Source organism: Cololabis saira, chromosome 18 (genome assembly GCF_033807715.1).
Source record: "Cololabis saira isolate AMF1-May2022 chromosome 18, fColSai1.1, whole genome shotgun sequence".
In the NCBI taxonomy this organism is placed as follows: domain Eukaryota; kingdom Metazoa; phylum Chordata; class Actinopteri; order Beloniformes; family Belonidae; genus Cololabis; species Cololabis saira.
Window position 1 is genome coordinate 22,604,084 of NC_084604.1, and position 15,261 is coordinate 22,619,344.

General features: G+C 40.2%; 1 protein-coding gene across 1 annotated transcript in view; it reads left to right on the forward strand.

The window, feature by feature from the left end:
* Window positions 1-15,261, forward strand: part of afg1lb (AFG1 like ATPase b) — a 42,503-nt gene that overhangs the window by 24,357 nt on the left and 2,885 nt on the right. The window contains exons 8-12 of the mRNA XM_061706953.1: window positions 2,701-2,783; window positions 3,476-3,546; window positions 6,665-6,765; window positions 8,872-9,012; window positions 15,076-15,183. Of these exons, the coding sequence (XP_061562937.1) occupies window positions 2,701-2,783; window positions 3,476-3,546; window positions 6,665-6,765; window positions 8,872-9,012; window positions 15,076-15,183 (504 nt within the window). The remainder of the gene's footprint in view (window positions 1-2,700; window positions 2,784-3,475; window positions 3,547-6,664; window positions 6,766-8,871; window positions 9,013-15,075; window positions 15,184-15,261) is intronic.

Consider the following 15,261-nt stretch of genomic DNA (forward strand, 5'->3'; position numbering starts at 1 on the left):
TTTTTATAACCCAGGATTTTTTGTAACCCTGGTAGGAGCGATCATAGTCAAATGATAGACATAATGATATATAGGGATAGGCAGAACTTCAGTCTTAGATGAGTTAAGTTGAAGATGGTCAGAGAGACAAACTGAGATTCATCCAGACATTGTGGGGCTAGGTGGCTTGAATGATAGTTAAAGTATCATCTGCATAGCAGTGGTATGAGAAACCATATGAGTCGACATTCTGCCCCAGGGAGGTGGTGAACATGGCAAAGATATGGGGCCCAAGCACCAAGCCTTGGGGCACCTCTCCAATGGGATGAGGGGCGTTTCTCCTTGCTTGCCATGAGGAACAAACGGTTTTCTGGGTGGAAACATAACAGCTGAAATGTGTATATGAGTGTATATAATGAAATTTTTAAGCCACTATACAGTTGTGTGAAAAGGTGTTTGCCCCCTTCCTGATTTATTTTTTTGGATGTTTGCCACACTTAAATGTTTCAGATCATCAAACAAATTTAAATATTAGACACAGATAACACAAAATGCAGTTTTTAAATGAAGGTTTTTATTATTAAGGGGAAAGAAAAATCCAAACCTACATGGCCCTGTGTGAAAAAGTGATTGCCCCCTAAACCTAATAATTGGTTGGGCCCCTTAGCAGCAACAACTGCAATCAAGAGTTTGCAGAAATTAGTCTTTTACAGAGCGGTGGAGGAATTTTGGTCCACTCATCTTTGCAGAATTGTTGTAATTCAGCCACATTGGAGGGTTTTCGAGCATGAACCGCCTTTTTAAGGTCATGCCACAGCATCTCAATCTGATTCCGGTCGGGACTTTGACTAGGCCACTCCAAAGTCTTCATTTTGTTTTTCTTAAGCCATTCAGAGGCGGACTTGCTGGTGTGTTTTGGATCATTGTCCTACTGCAGAACCAAAGTGCGCTTCAGCTTGAAGTCATGAACAGATGGCCGGACATTCTCCTTCAGGATGTTTTGGTAGACAGCAGAATTCATGGTTCCATTTACCACAGCAAGTCTTCCAGGTCCTGAAGCAGCAAAACAGCCCCAGACCATCACACTACCACCACCATATTTTACTGTTGCTAGGATGTTCCTTTTCTGAAATGCTGTGTTACTTTTACGCCACATGTAATGGGACATACACCTTCCAAAAAGTTCAACTTTTGTCTCGTCAGTCCACAGAGTATTTTCCCCAAAAGTCTTGGAGATCATAAAGATGTTTTCTGGAAAAACCGAGACGAGCCTTTATGTTCTTTTTGCTCAGCAGTGGTTTTGGTCTTGGAACTCTGCCCTGCAGGCCATTTTTGCCCAGTCTCTATCTTATGGTGGAGTCATGAACAATGACCTTAATTGAGGCAAGTAAGGCCTGCAGTTCGTTGGATGTTGTTCTGGGGTCTTTTGTGACCTTTTGGATGAGGCGTCGCTGCGCTCTTGGGGTAATCTTGGTCGGCCGGCCACTCCTGGGAAGGTTCACCACTGATAATGGCCCTCACTGTGGTTCGCTGGAGTCCCAAAGCTTTAGAAATGGCTTTGCAACCTTTTCCAGACTGATAGATCTCAATTACTTTGTTTTTCTTTTGTTCCTGAATGTCTTTGGATCGCAGCATGATGTCTAGCTTTTGAGGATCTTTTGGTCAGAACAGGTGTGGCAGTAATCAGGCCTGGGTGTGGCTAGAGAAATTGAAATCAGCTTTCCAAAGATGTGATAAACCACAGATAATTTATGTTTTAACAGGGGGGACAATCACTTTTTCACACAGGGCTATGCAGGTTTGGATTTTTTTCCCCCTTAATAATAAAAACCTTCATTTAAAAACTGCATTTTGTGTTTACTTGTGTTATCTTTGTCTAATATTTAAATGTGTTTTGATGATCTGAAACATTTAAGTGTGACAAACGTGCAAAGAAATCAGGAAGGAGGCAAACACTTTTTCATACAACTGTATATTGGTATCAGTATTAAATATTGGTATCAATTTTATAACAGTCAGGATCCAGTCTGAAAATATGTATGTGACTTCTGATGACATCTAACAAAGTATAGTGGACAGCACATAACTCAAGATCTAAGTGTGATGACGTGTGTGAAGTGGCGGCATCGGAGCGTATGATTTCCATAAAAATACTTTTTTTTTAATTTTTTTTATTTTTATTTTTTTTTTATTTTATTGGCTTTGTCTCGAACACAACAAAACCCAATCACATTAAAAGCATCAAAATATTAAAAAAAAGCAAAACAATTTAACAGTCTCATTCAAAAATAAAACACACAGCAAAACAATGTGTTCGAGAGGGAACAGGAGGAAGCAGAACGCTTATTTAGTCCTGTCCCTTCCTCACAATATCATATCATATATAACCTATAAAAATTAAATAAAATTAAAAGAAAAGAAAGATCATATGATATATACTAAATATCAAAACAAAATAACAAAAAAGCAGAAACTGTATAATTTCAGAGAGAACAATGTAATGATTTGAACTTATTCCAGGAAAAACTTTCACAAATGACATCTTTCATAGTTGTTCAGGTTGGTTTTTTTTAGGGGGGGTTACTTTTTTTGTTGTTTTGTTTTTTTTTTTTTTACATAATTTAGGAAAAATTCAACCCCGCTCTTAAGCAAAATTTTGTCGTTTTTTGAAAAGTTAATTTGTCTGTACGCACTATGCTCTGTTTGTGTTTCTGAACACAGCAATACTGCCACACCATCTGCCTGGACTCTGGGATCGACTACAGGAGGCTGGACAAGCCCGCAGCAGGAAAACTCTACTACCTGTGAGAGACACAAACACACACCGTATCATTTATTCAATCTTCTCCTCTGTTTACAGTGTAGATCAGCTCAGATGTGTTGCAGAGGTCTGTTAAAGACCTGACATTGACCTGCACATAAACATTCAAACAGGAAATGTTTGCACACATCATGCAATTTGATTTGTTTTTTTCTTCATTTAAAGGACGGAAAGAAAAGGCAAACACATGCATAAATGAGCAGAAGCAAGCAGGGGGGTTTATAAAGAGCTGCATTACCTTGAGAGAGCCATGAAAAGAGTGAAAAAGGAATCAATAGTACATGATGAAATGGCAGAGCCCTAAAAGCTAGTTTGGTATTTTTCTCAGTGCATATACCCTGTTAGGAGCAAGCACACACACACACAGCCACACAAGTGCTTTTGCCCTTTCACTGTATATAAATAGAGCACACCACACACTTTTACACAGAGTTAAAACACAAGCGCATAAACAGGCAGAAACACACACCCTTCACAGTCTCATGTTGACATGCATTCACAACCTAATGCTTGTATTTAGAGCCTAACATCCTGTTTATTTCGCTGATGGAGTGAAAAGCTATATACCCCCCACACCCGTACTGGGTTTGCTGCCACCGTTTGATGTGGCCACTTCAGCATTATTAATTTCATATCCTGTGGTTTTCTGTTTTGTTGCCTGTGGGTGTTGTTTAGCACAGGGGAGCCTGGAGCGGAGGCCTACTTGGATGCTCTGTTTGAGGAGTTGGCACTGAGACAAAAGGCTGGTAAGGAAATTCAAGCTCAACTCCAACCCTGTCCACTTTTTAGTTTGATTTGCTGAAATTTACGCAAAGATTTACGTGAAATTACAGTTTAAACTACATTCCCTCAGTCTTCTTCAACTTAATGTTGCGTGATAATATTTTGTTGCACATTTTTGATTTTAAAAGTAGAATATAGGATGAAGTAGAATTTCTTTTTCTTTTAACTTTTAACAGCTTTAAAGAATTAAAACTTCAGAAAACTTGTGAAGCCGTCTCACAGCAAGAAGGTCCTGGGTTCAATTCCCGCCGGGGACGTTGTGGGCGCTGAAGTGCGTGTTAGTTCCCCCATGACTTCAGTGCCCACACCCTGGGTGGGGTTGGCCTTTCTGTGTGGAGTTTGCATGTTCTCACCGTGTTCCCTTGGGTAGCTAATGTGAGCTACCCTCACAAAAACATGCAACAGTGGGCTATACATGCCGAGGCGCCAGATGGGGTGGGGAGGATCTGGCCGAATAACGTGATCCTTCCAGGCACTACGTCCGGCCGGAGAAACCCCACCCTGTCTGGTGAAAAGAAGCGGCTTGCTCACTCCTCAAGTAAGGATTTTTTAAATTTTTACACAAAAAACGACAAAACCCTGATAACAGTAACATAACAGCAGATAATCAGCAACAATATATTCTCAAACAAAAGTACAAGGGTCAAAGACGTATAAGGCCTTTGAGTAGCCCATTTTTAAAATACTTAAAATAAAGATATTTTTGGCCATTTTCCAAACATTTGAAATGTAGTGTACACATACATGTATGTGAAAACTTCAAACAAAGGTATTTTAGTGTTTTTAAACCTTTAAACCGTCATTTGGGGCGACCATTTATCTCAAAATTAATAGATTTCCATAACAAAATTTATATTTTAATAGGTATCAGTAATTAAATTAACTGTTCAAGAAAGATAGACACATTTTTCCTTTCATTTTTCTTTCACCATTTTTAAATACATTCTATCCATAATGGCAGTGTCACCCTCTTACTTACTCTAAAATTCATAAAACTGATTTAAAATGTGTACAAGGTGTATCCACTTATGCATGCTATACCAATAATTTATATTTGAACCAAAACTGATAGACATTCAATTTTGAATTTGATACAAAATTGCCATTTGTTGGTTACCCCACATGACAGGTGGTCACCCCACATGATGCTTTCAAGTTTAACCAAATATAAAAGGCTAACAGTTAGCTATATGATCTAAGCTAGCTACTTCTCACCACATATCACTAACACATTTACCTTCAAAATATAGATTTGCAAATAAAACAAATTATTTACAGTTTTAGGGTGGTCACCCCACATGATATCAAAATGTGACGTATACACTGCAGCAGTTAGAAAGAGGATTTATTTGTAAAGGAGAGAGAGACTACTGACCTGCAGGTTGTCTCTCTGGGACCCTCATGGAGTAACTGGCTGATGCAACATCCTCTTTGAGATGATTGTCAATATAAAAGTCCCTCAATTGTATTTTTTTCATGGTCACCCCAGATGATAATTCAGACAATGAACATATTCGGACAAGATTAGTTTGTGTATTATGATTGAAATGTGTGTACAAATGTTCCATAACTTTGTCATTAAATCTAAAACAAGTTTGAAAGTATGCCCAATAGGGAAAGCATTATTTTTAAATTGTTTTAATGTGATTTAAAACCAGTTGTCCAAACAGAAGTCAAGGCCGGACGGTCACCCCACATGATGTTTTCACACTTCAGATGGCATAAAATGACCAATAACCAACATGTTTAAATAAAATAAGAGTGGGCACATGTAGAAGGAACGTATTAGACATACATGTTATATTTTTTATTCATTTTTATGTTTATTATTAGGTAAAAAGTTCCATCGGACAGAAAAAGTAAGCGTCACGTCTTTGACCCACAAACCACATGATTAGATCAAAATCAGCACAGTATGGCCTCCACTCATCTTCACTCCCCTTTTTTTTCTGGGGTGTGTCTGTTTCGAGATGTTTTACAGCTTTGTGCTGCCAGTCCCAGAGTGAAGCTCATGCACAGTGATGTAAAATAAAGAAGACCTGTGGTATCATAGTAACTTGCAAATAAAAACTGATTATAGAATGAGATTAATTCCGACTTACCTTGTAGCTTGGCCCAAACATAATATCAGGGCTTTTGTTACGTCAGTTTTCAAATTTCCAGTTCCGTCTTTCCAGATGCAAAAAAATATTTTTTCAGTACGAATTGATTTTATTTTTCCTTTCATATCGTTCCCTTTAAACTCACCCAAAGAAAAACACAGAAAGGAACAACATCCAGCAATGCCACCTCTGGACCTGGCTGACAGTGATTACAATTGCACTGAAGTTTTCCTGGGCATTGACCCTCCACAGTTTAAATTCCTGTTGAAAATCGTGATCATTGCTGTTTTTATCTACTACACTCTCTTTTTGCATTGCCTTGCTTACATGAATTCATAGTTAAAAAAAAGAAAGTAAAAGTCAGCAGCAGTGACTGGCAGTGCAGACTTTGAAATCTTAACCAAGCCCTCGGATGCAAAATTGGGATAAGCTTTTCCAAAATGTACATCGCAAAGAATGTACATGTGATGATGTACACTGATGCAGCTCTCTGCTTATTTCTGGTAAATAATGGATATTTGTAACTGTGTCGTAGGATATAGAGGAGGCTTTAATTACACAAGCAGTTGCTGTCACAGTGCATTGTTAGTTTGGAAAACCTACAACTAGTTTTCAAAACTACAACTCTTAAGATCTGCAGATGCTGTTGTTTTTTACACATTACTAGTTTACATAGTACTACTCTTTTATACAGAGTATTAATAAAATTACTGTTTTCGTCACATTCACTTATTACAGAAGTCATGTGGTTTTATCACAGTTTTGAGAAATTGTCATTTCTACGCCTCCATAAATGCTGACAAGCATCATTCTATCAAATAGAAATTAAGAGATTTCAGTGGAATTTAACAGTTTCTACAGAGTCAACTTGGTTTATAATTTCATCTCTCTTATTTTTATTTTCTAATTGTGTGCCGTAGTCATGACCACTTTCGTTTAAATGGCTATAGAAATAAGATTATTTGGTGTGTTTCCTCAGTTCGGGCCCCTCGGGTGCTGACGGTGCTGGGCAGAGATGTGACTCTGGAGACGACCTGTGGCTCCATCGCTGACTGCACCTTTGATGAGCTCTGTGGTCAAGTGACTATTTTTCTAATCTTTTTTATTTACAAATGTGAAGTTGCTTCAGTGTAAACATATTGTGCACATACAATAATACCAAATGTAGTACTTGAGCTTTTAAAGTAGCACAAAGAACTTTTTATTTACTTTCTTATTAAAATATGAGCTCGTGTTTCACTAGAAGGAATATTTGATTACTTTTACGAAGCATTGTCTAGCTCCCAGACTGTCGCATCTCTACTATCAGCACTAACCTGCCAGAGTAGCTTTGAAATGCTTTACAGTACTGAATCACACATCAACAATGAGGAAACCTGTGTTCACAGAGCTACAATAGACATCATGGCAGATGTGACAAAGAATCTCAAGTTGATAATGATGGAGGAAGGCAGAGGGAGTGACTGAACCAGATATAAGCTAGATAAGTCTTGGACAGTGTCGTAACAGTGATCTGACTGCCACAAAGTTTCTTTGTGCTACTTTAAACATATATTTTTTGTATAAAAACATGATTTAAAAAAAAAAATCATCTGATCATGATTAATCTTACTTTTTGGCAAATTCAATCTCAGATGAAAAGCAGCAACTTTTTTTTGCCCCTGCCATCATTAATATTAGATAAAATTCAAGCCAAAGACAAAATAATGTGGCAACACCTCTTTGACTCAGCGGCTTGTGGATCCACCTTTGGCAGCAATAACCTGAAACAGCAATTTCTCGTATGACTTTATTAGTTTTTCCCATTCTTCTTTACAACGTTGCTTCAGTTCATTGACGTTTTGGGGCATTTTTATTGATCACTTCAGATCCAGTCACAATATTTAAAGTGGGCTGAGCTCTGGACCTTGACACTGGCCTTTCCGAAATGTAGATTCTTCATCTTCCAGCTATTCTAATTGATGTTGATTTGCCTTTGATTATTTTCCTCTTGCATGACCCACTTTTGACTGAGCTTTAGCTGTTGGACACATGTCCTCACATTTGCCTCTAGAACAATCTGGGATAAACAGAAGTTCACAGTGGACTCGATGAACGCAGGACGCCCAGGTCCAAAGCCAAAGTGTCCCTCTTAAATCTTAAGGAAGCAGTAAGAGCGTACTTAGTATTGCCTGTGCCTAGTTTCCTTTGTTCATTGTTTGTTTTTAAATACTTTTTTTGTTAAATAAATAATAGCACAGTGGAAAAAAAAAACTTGCCTAATTCTAAGACCCCCCACGATTAGCTCATTTTAATACATTTTTATCACACAAAAAAACAAACAAACAACGAAACAGAGAAAATAAAAGAAGACTTACAGACTTTTTCACATGACTTCAGTATCAGTTCATCTGCAATCAAATACTCTTCTTATACAAAACAGAGATTTCCGAGCGTTTCCCTTTTCAGAACACTTGATTGCACGGAGCCTTCTGAAGGCCCAAAACCCACTGACCACTAATGAAAACTGCTCAAATTCAAAGCGTTTTTCTTGTATCATTATTACCTGCATACCATTTCTTCCCTCCTCTGTATTGTTATTGTTCAGTCCATTGCCTGATCCTATTTTCTGCTCAATGTCGAAAAGATAGTCTATTGACTATTCTATGATTAGTTGAGCCCACTGGGCCTTGCATGAAGCTGTGTGTGTGTGTGTGTGTGTGTGTGTGTGTGTGTGTGTGTGTGTGTGTGTGTGTGTGTGTGTGTGTGTGTGTGTGTGTGTGTGTGTGTGTGTGTGTGTGTGTGTGTGTGTGTGTGTGTGTGTGTGTGTGTGTGTGTGTGTGTGTGTGTGTGTGTGAAGTCACAACCCTCATGTTTAAGAGGTTTTCTGGGCTTCAAGGATTCCTCTCACATATGTTGCCATGTACTCATTAATCTTAAAAGCAATCAAATTGAATGGCAGCGATCCAAGGACATTACATCAGTTTGAGTCTTTTTGCACAAGGTGCTCCTTTTTTTTTTTTTTTTTTTTTTCTTCCTTTCAGACGAAGTATTTAGAGGGCACGATTGGCTTTGTGTGCGCACATTTGTGTTTGTGGAGCAGCTGTGTACATGTGTACCTCTGAATCTGTCCTCTGCGGAGTCCTGATAGAACAGAGGCTCGACCTGACTTTGTTTCAGTAAGTAACCCTCTCGCTTGCTCTCCAGGCTCTGGGTGCCAGTGATTACCTGGAGATGGCCCGGGTCTTTGACACCGTGTTCATCCGCCACATTCCCATGCTGACGCTGTCTCTGAAGGACCAAGCCAGACGCTTCACCACTCTTATAGACAACTTCTATGACAACAAGGTGAACCTTTAGATTTTTCGCTTTATGTATAACCAGTCTACGTTGAAAATGGTGATGTTATTTTCTCTTGAATTACTTGACCATTGCATCCCAGAAAGAAGTTATACAAAGTAATGTGTTCTTACCTTTTTAGCTTTGTTCCACTAATTTTTACACAAAAAATGACAAAACCCTGATAACAGACATTAATCAGCAACAATATATTCTCAAACAAAAGTACAAACCACATGAATAGATCAAAATCAGCACAGTATGTTCTCCATTCGTCTTCACTCCCCTCTTTTGTGCGTTGATCTGGTTTCAAAAGTTGTAGCACTGGGACTAAACAAACTCAGAACAAAGGAAATTGATAAATGAACCTCAATTTCTGATCTTTCTCTTCACTCGGAGCTTCGTGTTTGAGCTCTTTGATTACTCTTCATATATACAGTGAAGTATTTGATACACTGCCGATTTTGCAGGTTTTCCCACTTGCAAAGCATGTAGAAGTCTGTAATTTTTATCATAGGTACTCGTCAACTGTGAGTGACAGAATCTAAAAAAAAAATCCAGAAAATCACATTGTATGATTTTTAAGTAATTAATTTGCATTTTATTGCATGACAAGTATTTGATCACCTGTCAACCAGTAAGACTTCCGGCTCTCACAGACCTGTTAGTTCTTCTTTAAGAAGCCCTCCTGTTCTCCACTCATTACCTATATTAACTGCACCTGTTTGAACTCGTTACCTGTATAAAAGACACCTTTTATACAATAGGCAAGCAGCTTGGTGAGAAGGCAACAACTGTTGGCGCAATTCAATCTCCCTCGGTCTGGGGCTCCATGCAAAATCTCACCTGGTGGGGCATCAATGATCATGAGGGAGGTGAGGGATCAGCCCAGAACTACACGGCAGGACCTGGTCAATGACCTGAAGAGAGCTGGGACCACAGTCTCAAAGAAAACCATTAGTAACACACTACGCCGTCATGGATTAAAATCCTGCAGCGCACGCAAGGTCCCCCTGCTCAAGCCAGTGCATGTCAAGGCCCGTCTGAAGTTTGCCAAAGACCGTCTGGATGATCCAGAGGAGGAATGGGAGAAGGTCATGTGGTCTGATGAGACTAAAATAGAGCTTTTTGGTCTAAACTCCATTCGCCGTGTTTGGAGGAAGAAGAAGGATGAGTACAACCCCAAGAACACCATCCCAAGCGTGAAGCATGGAGGTGGAAACATCATTCTTTGGGGATGCTTTTCTGCAAAGGGGACAGGACGACTGCACCGTATTGAGGGGAGGATGGATGGGGCCATGTATCGCGAGATCTTGGCCAACAACCTCCTTCCCTCAGTAAGAGCATTGAAGATGGGTCGTGGCTGGGTCTTCCAGCATGACAACGACCCGAAACACACAGCCAGGGCAACTAAGGAGTGGCTCCGTAAGAAGCATTTCAAGGTCCTGGAGTGGCCTAGCCAGTCTCCAGACCTGAACCCAATAGAAAATCTTTGGAGGGAGCTGAAAGTCCGTATTGCCCAGCGACAGCCCCGAAACCTGAAGGATCTGGAGAAGATCTGTATGGAGGAGTGGGCCAAAATCCCTGCTGCAGTGTGTGCAAACCTGGTCAAGAACTACAGGAAACGTCTGATCTCTGTAATTGCAAACAAAGGTTTCTCTACCAAATATTAAGTTGTGTTTTTCTGATGTATCAAATACTTATGTCATGCAATAAAATGCAAATTAATTACTTTAAATCATACAATGTGATTTTCTGGATTTTTTTTTTTTTAGATTCCATCACTCACAGTTGAAGAGTACCTATGATAATAATTACAGACTTCTACATGCTTTTCAAGTGGGAAAACCTGCAAAATCGGCAGTGTATCAAATACTTGTTCTCCCCACTGTACATATATAGAAAGTAGGGCTGTCCGTTTAGCGCGTTAATTATATTAATTAATTACACTGCTAATTAACGCGTTAGGAAAATTAACGCAATTAATTATGAGTGGCAAAATGCACAGTGGCAGGTCACTTCCCACCTGCGTTGCTAGTCAAACAAACAAAGTAGGGTGACAGACATGGACGTGACTCAGGGGAGCGAGGCCAGCAAATCTTTGCTAGGGCCTTTTGAACGGCAAGTTTATGTATAAAAAGAAAGAAGGTGGGACTATCAACAAGAACGCAGTGATTTGTACATTTTCTTAAAAAGAATTTTCCTATCACCGGAGCTGCTCCAGCCTGAATTATCATTTAAACGCCAAACATGTCTGGACAAGTTCCACTGTGTGTGTGTGTGTGTGTGTGTGTGTGTGTGTGTGTGTGTGTGTGTGTGTGTGTGTGTGTGTGTGTGTGTGTGTGTGTGTGTGTGTGTGTGTGTGTGTGTGTGTGTGTGTGTGTGTGTGTGTGTGTGTGTGTATGTATATATATGTATGTATATATATATATATATATACATATATATACATATATATATATATATATATATATAAACTTTATTACAGGCTCTAGACCCAATAACAAGACATACAGCATAAAAAAACAAATACATAAACACATACAAACATACTCTTATTCATGAGAGTCTTAAAAGGCACCCATACCAATGTTTCCATAGATATGATTGATATCTGACCCAACTGCACCTGGGGCTTGTGAGCTTCTTTATGATACAGTTTTGAAACTCATCAAGTCGAGACATAAACTTAAACATCAGGTTCCTCAAGAGAGCCTGTAAAGTGCTTAGCCCCGAGTCACAAAAGAGTTTACTAGCTCTGCTACTCCTGGGCTTTTTCAGCAGGATCCTCAGACAGTCATTATATGCTACCTGAAGTTTGTGCAGGGTCTCCTTTTTGTAGCTGACCCATAATGGGGCTGCATACATAGGGGTGCAGTAAGCACGAAACAAGCTCACTTTCACATCATCAGAACAGTAATGGAATTTCCTGACTAACATGTTTGCTTGGACATACAACATTCGTCTCTGCCTGTACATGTCAGCATCATCTTCCATCTTGTCGGTGATTATGTGCCCAACATATTTTGTACAGTTAGATACACAAAGCGATTGCCCAGACAGGTAAAACCTTGGAAAGTTCAACATCTGATCCTCCTTGGTCCTACATATCAATACAAAACTCTTTTTTTGCATTGTACTGTACATCAAACTCAACCCCATACTTGGAGCAAATATCCACAGCTGCTGGAACCCAACAGTGCTGGGGGACATAATGGCCAAATCGTCTGCGTACATCAGATGGTTTAACAGAGTGTTCCCTATCAGACAACCTGTCTTACACTTCCCCAACTGCTTGGACAGGTTGTCCATGTATAGGTTGAACAGGGCTGGAGACAGAAGCCCCCCCAGCCGTACACCATTGCCTGAAGGGTGAGGATAGGCTGTTTCCCATTTAACCTGCATACCTTGTTTGTCATACCAGTAAACCAGGATACGTATGATGCGTCCAGGCACACCCCTAAGCATGAGTTTAGTAAAAAGCTTATGGGGATTTACTCTGTCAAATGCCTTGGAAGCATCAATAAACCCTAGAAACATTGTAGAGCCCTGCCTTCTGTAGGATTCAACAGCTTCTTTTAAGGCATAGATACATAGATCTGTACTGTGATAAAACCAAATTCTGTGGTGTAAATGAACTCACTCAGTCTATCTAGTAGCATCTTTTCTAACACCTTTGAAAGAATGCTGGCTAAGGCGATGGGTCTATAGTTCTCCAAACTCCCTATTTGACCTGCCTTGTCCTTAGTGACGGGCACTAATGTGACGGTCAGCATGGTGTCTGGCAGTATAGCATGTGTCATCAGCCCTGTGAGGCAGATGGACGGCAGTGCTGCTACTCTGGGGCTGGCTAACTTAACTTAACAGTGATGTTATCCTTGCCACTAGCTTTGTTGTTGTAGCTAGTTGCTCTATAGCATGATAAACCTTGTTGGGAGTAAAATGAATCACTTCCTCATTTAGCTTGCCCACACAATAGGGCTCACTTTTGATACAATTAAACAGAACTGCATAGTGCCGCCTCCACCGCTCTGCTATATTGTCTGCACCAGATACACCTTCAATGTAGCATCGCAATACTGCTTTGGCCCTATTTGTAGCTTTTACCTCTTTCCAAAACTCAGTGACTTTGTTGCCAAGCAAGTTTTCAGCCATAGAATGAGCTCTTAAGGCTTGCTCATGCTTCCCAACAAAGCGCACTGCATATTTATATCTAGCAATAAAAATGTGGATTTCAAATGTTCTCTTCTCTTCTTATTCAATTGATTAGTCATGCACTGCAATTTTGCAATGTCCTAGAATTTGAATTCTTTATTTGGGGACCTTTAGCAGATATGAGATTAAAATGCGATTAATTAGATTCATTCATTATAAATCCTGTAATTAATTAGATTCATTTTTTTAATCGCCTGACACTAAGCTGACACTAATAGAAAGAGGTAATAGTGGTGCTGATGGGATGCTGAAGCCCTGATCCAGAATGACTCTGTGGAGCTCAGAATATTTAAGCATCTTGTGCTCAAGAATGGGCTGCACTCTTACCGTCCGGTAAGAAGAATCACATTATCACATTAGCAGCAGCATACAGATGTCCGGGTGATGTTTACTCGTGATGTTATGAGATCCGAAAGGAGTTTAAGCCCATAGGTTCCTCTCCTCACAGAACTGATGAAGCTGAAATGTTTGACATCTTTTGGACGGTTGTTGTTTGCTACTTGCCTGCAGGCTGTTATGACTGTGGTTTTCACTGTTTCTCTATGAACCTTGCAACAATGCCTTGAATCACTCCTGCTCATCATCAATCTTGTGATTGGATATGTCCACCTACCACTTACAGGCAGGAATCAGCAGCTTACTTTGCTTGTAAGAGGTGTGTAAGGGAAGCATCGTAGTACGCTCAGATGTGCGAGTGAGATGTTCTGTCCTTTGTTGCGGTTGGTGAGACCGTTTTACAGCCCCTCAGCGGTGACATCACCGTTTGATACAATGTGAAGTGATAGTGCCAAATTTTGTTAAGGTGTTTTATACGTTAGTTTCAAGCTGAAATGTTATCTCAGAAACTGAAACGCTTGAGTCAACCTCAAGCTCACTTCTTTTGCACTTTCAACTTTGTTTCAACAGAATATATGCATCAACAACAAAAAATTAAATCTGCAAGCAGCGATGAACAGGCCCTCACACCCTTGTGCACGTTCAGGCGTGCTGCAGTGGAAGCTTGTATGACTTGCATGTAGATTCTTCAGGCCTGGACATTTAGCGGACGACACCAGCCACGACTCTCTATATCAAACCATTCAAAAGTTATGGCAGAAAGTAGGAACTATCACATATCGACCTGCCTTGTCCTTAATGATGGGCAGATAAAGGGGCGGGGCTAATTTGCACCAATTATGTTCAAGGACTCAAAACCATGTCCGATGACGCCACCCATGAGTCTTTATATCAAACGATTCAAAAGTTCTGGCAGAAAATAGGGACTATCAAATATGGACCAATCAGATGAAGGGGGGGCGCGTTTTTTGGCATCTATCGTCGCCACGGTAACGCTTTTGACTGAGAAAAGTAATGCGCGTTGTCGCAGGATGGAGACGCACATTTTGATGTATAACACACCTGGGTGCACGTTACGGTTCGGGCCATATTAACTGCCGAAGGAATGGCATAAATTGTGCTAAAATTACGCCATTAATTCAAAATGGCCGACTTCCTGTTCGGTTTCGGCCATGGCGCCAAGAGACTTTTCTTTAAGTTGCGACATGATACAGGTGTGTACCGATTTTCGTGCATGTACGTCAAACCGTTTGTGGGGCTTGAGGCACAAAGTTTTCTAGGGGGCGCTGTTGAGCCATTTTGCCACGCCCATTAATGCAAACCGTGAAATATCAAATTTTTCGCCAGGCCTGGCTTGCGTGCAATATTTGGTGACTTTTGGGGCACGTTTAGGGGGGCAAAAAGGCCCTCCTTTCGTCAGATGGAAAATAAGAAAGAAAGAATAACGAAAAATTCCTACAGATACAATAGGGCCTTTGCACTGTAAGTGCTCGGGCCCTAATTACTCTTTGTTCTCGACAGGTGAGAGTCGTGCTTCTGGCGGCAGCTCCTTTAGACCAGCTGTTTGGCCATACCGGAGGAGAGGACGAAAGAGATCGACAGCTGCTGGATGACCTGGGCCTCAGTGGGGTTAGATCTTACCTCTGATGTTTGCTGTGCTCTATCAGATGCCAACATGTTGTTTGCCTTTTTTTTTTTTTTTAATAT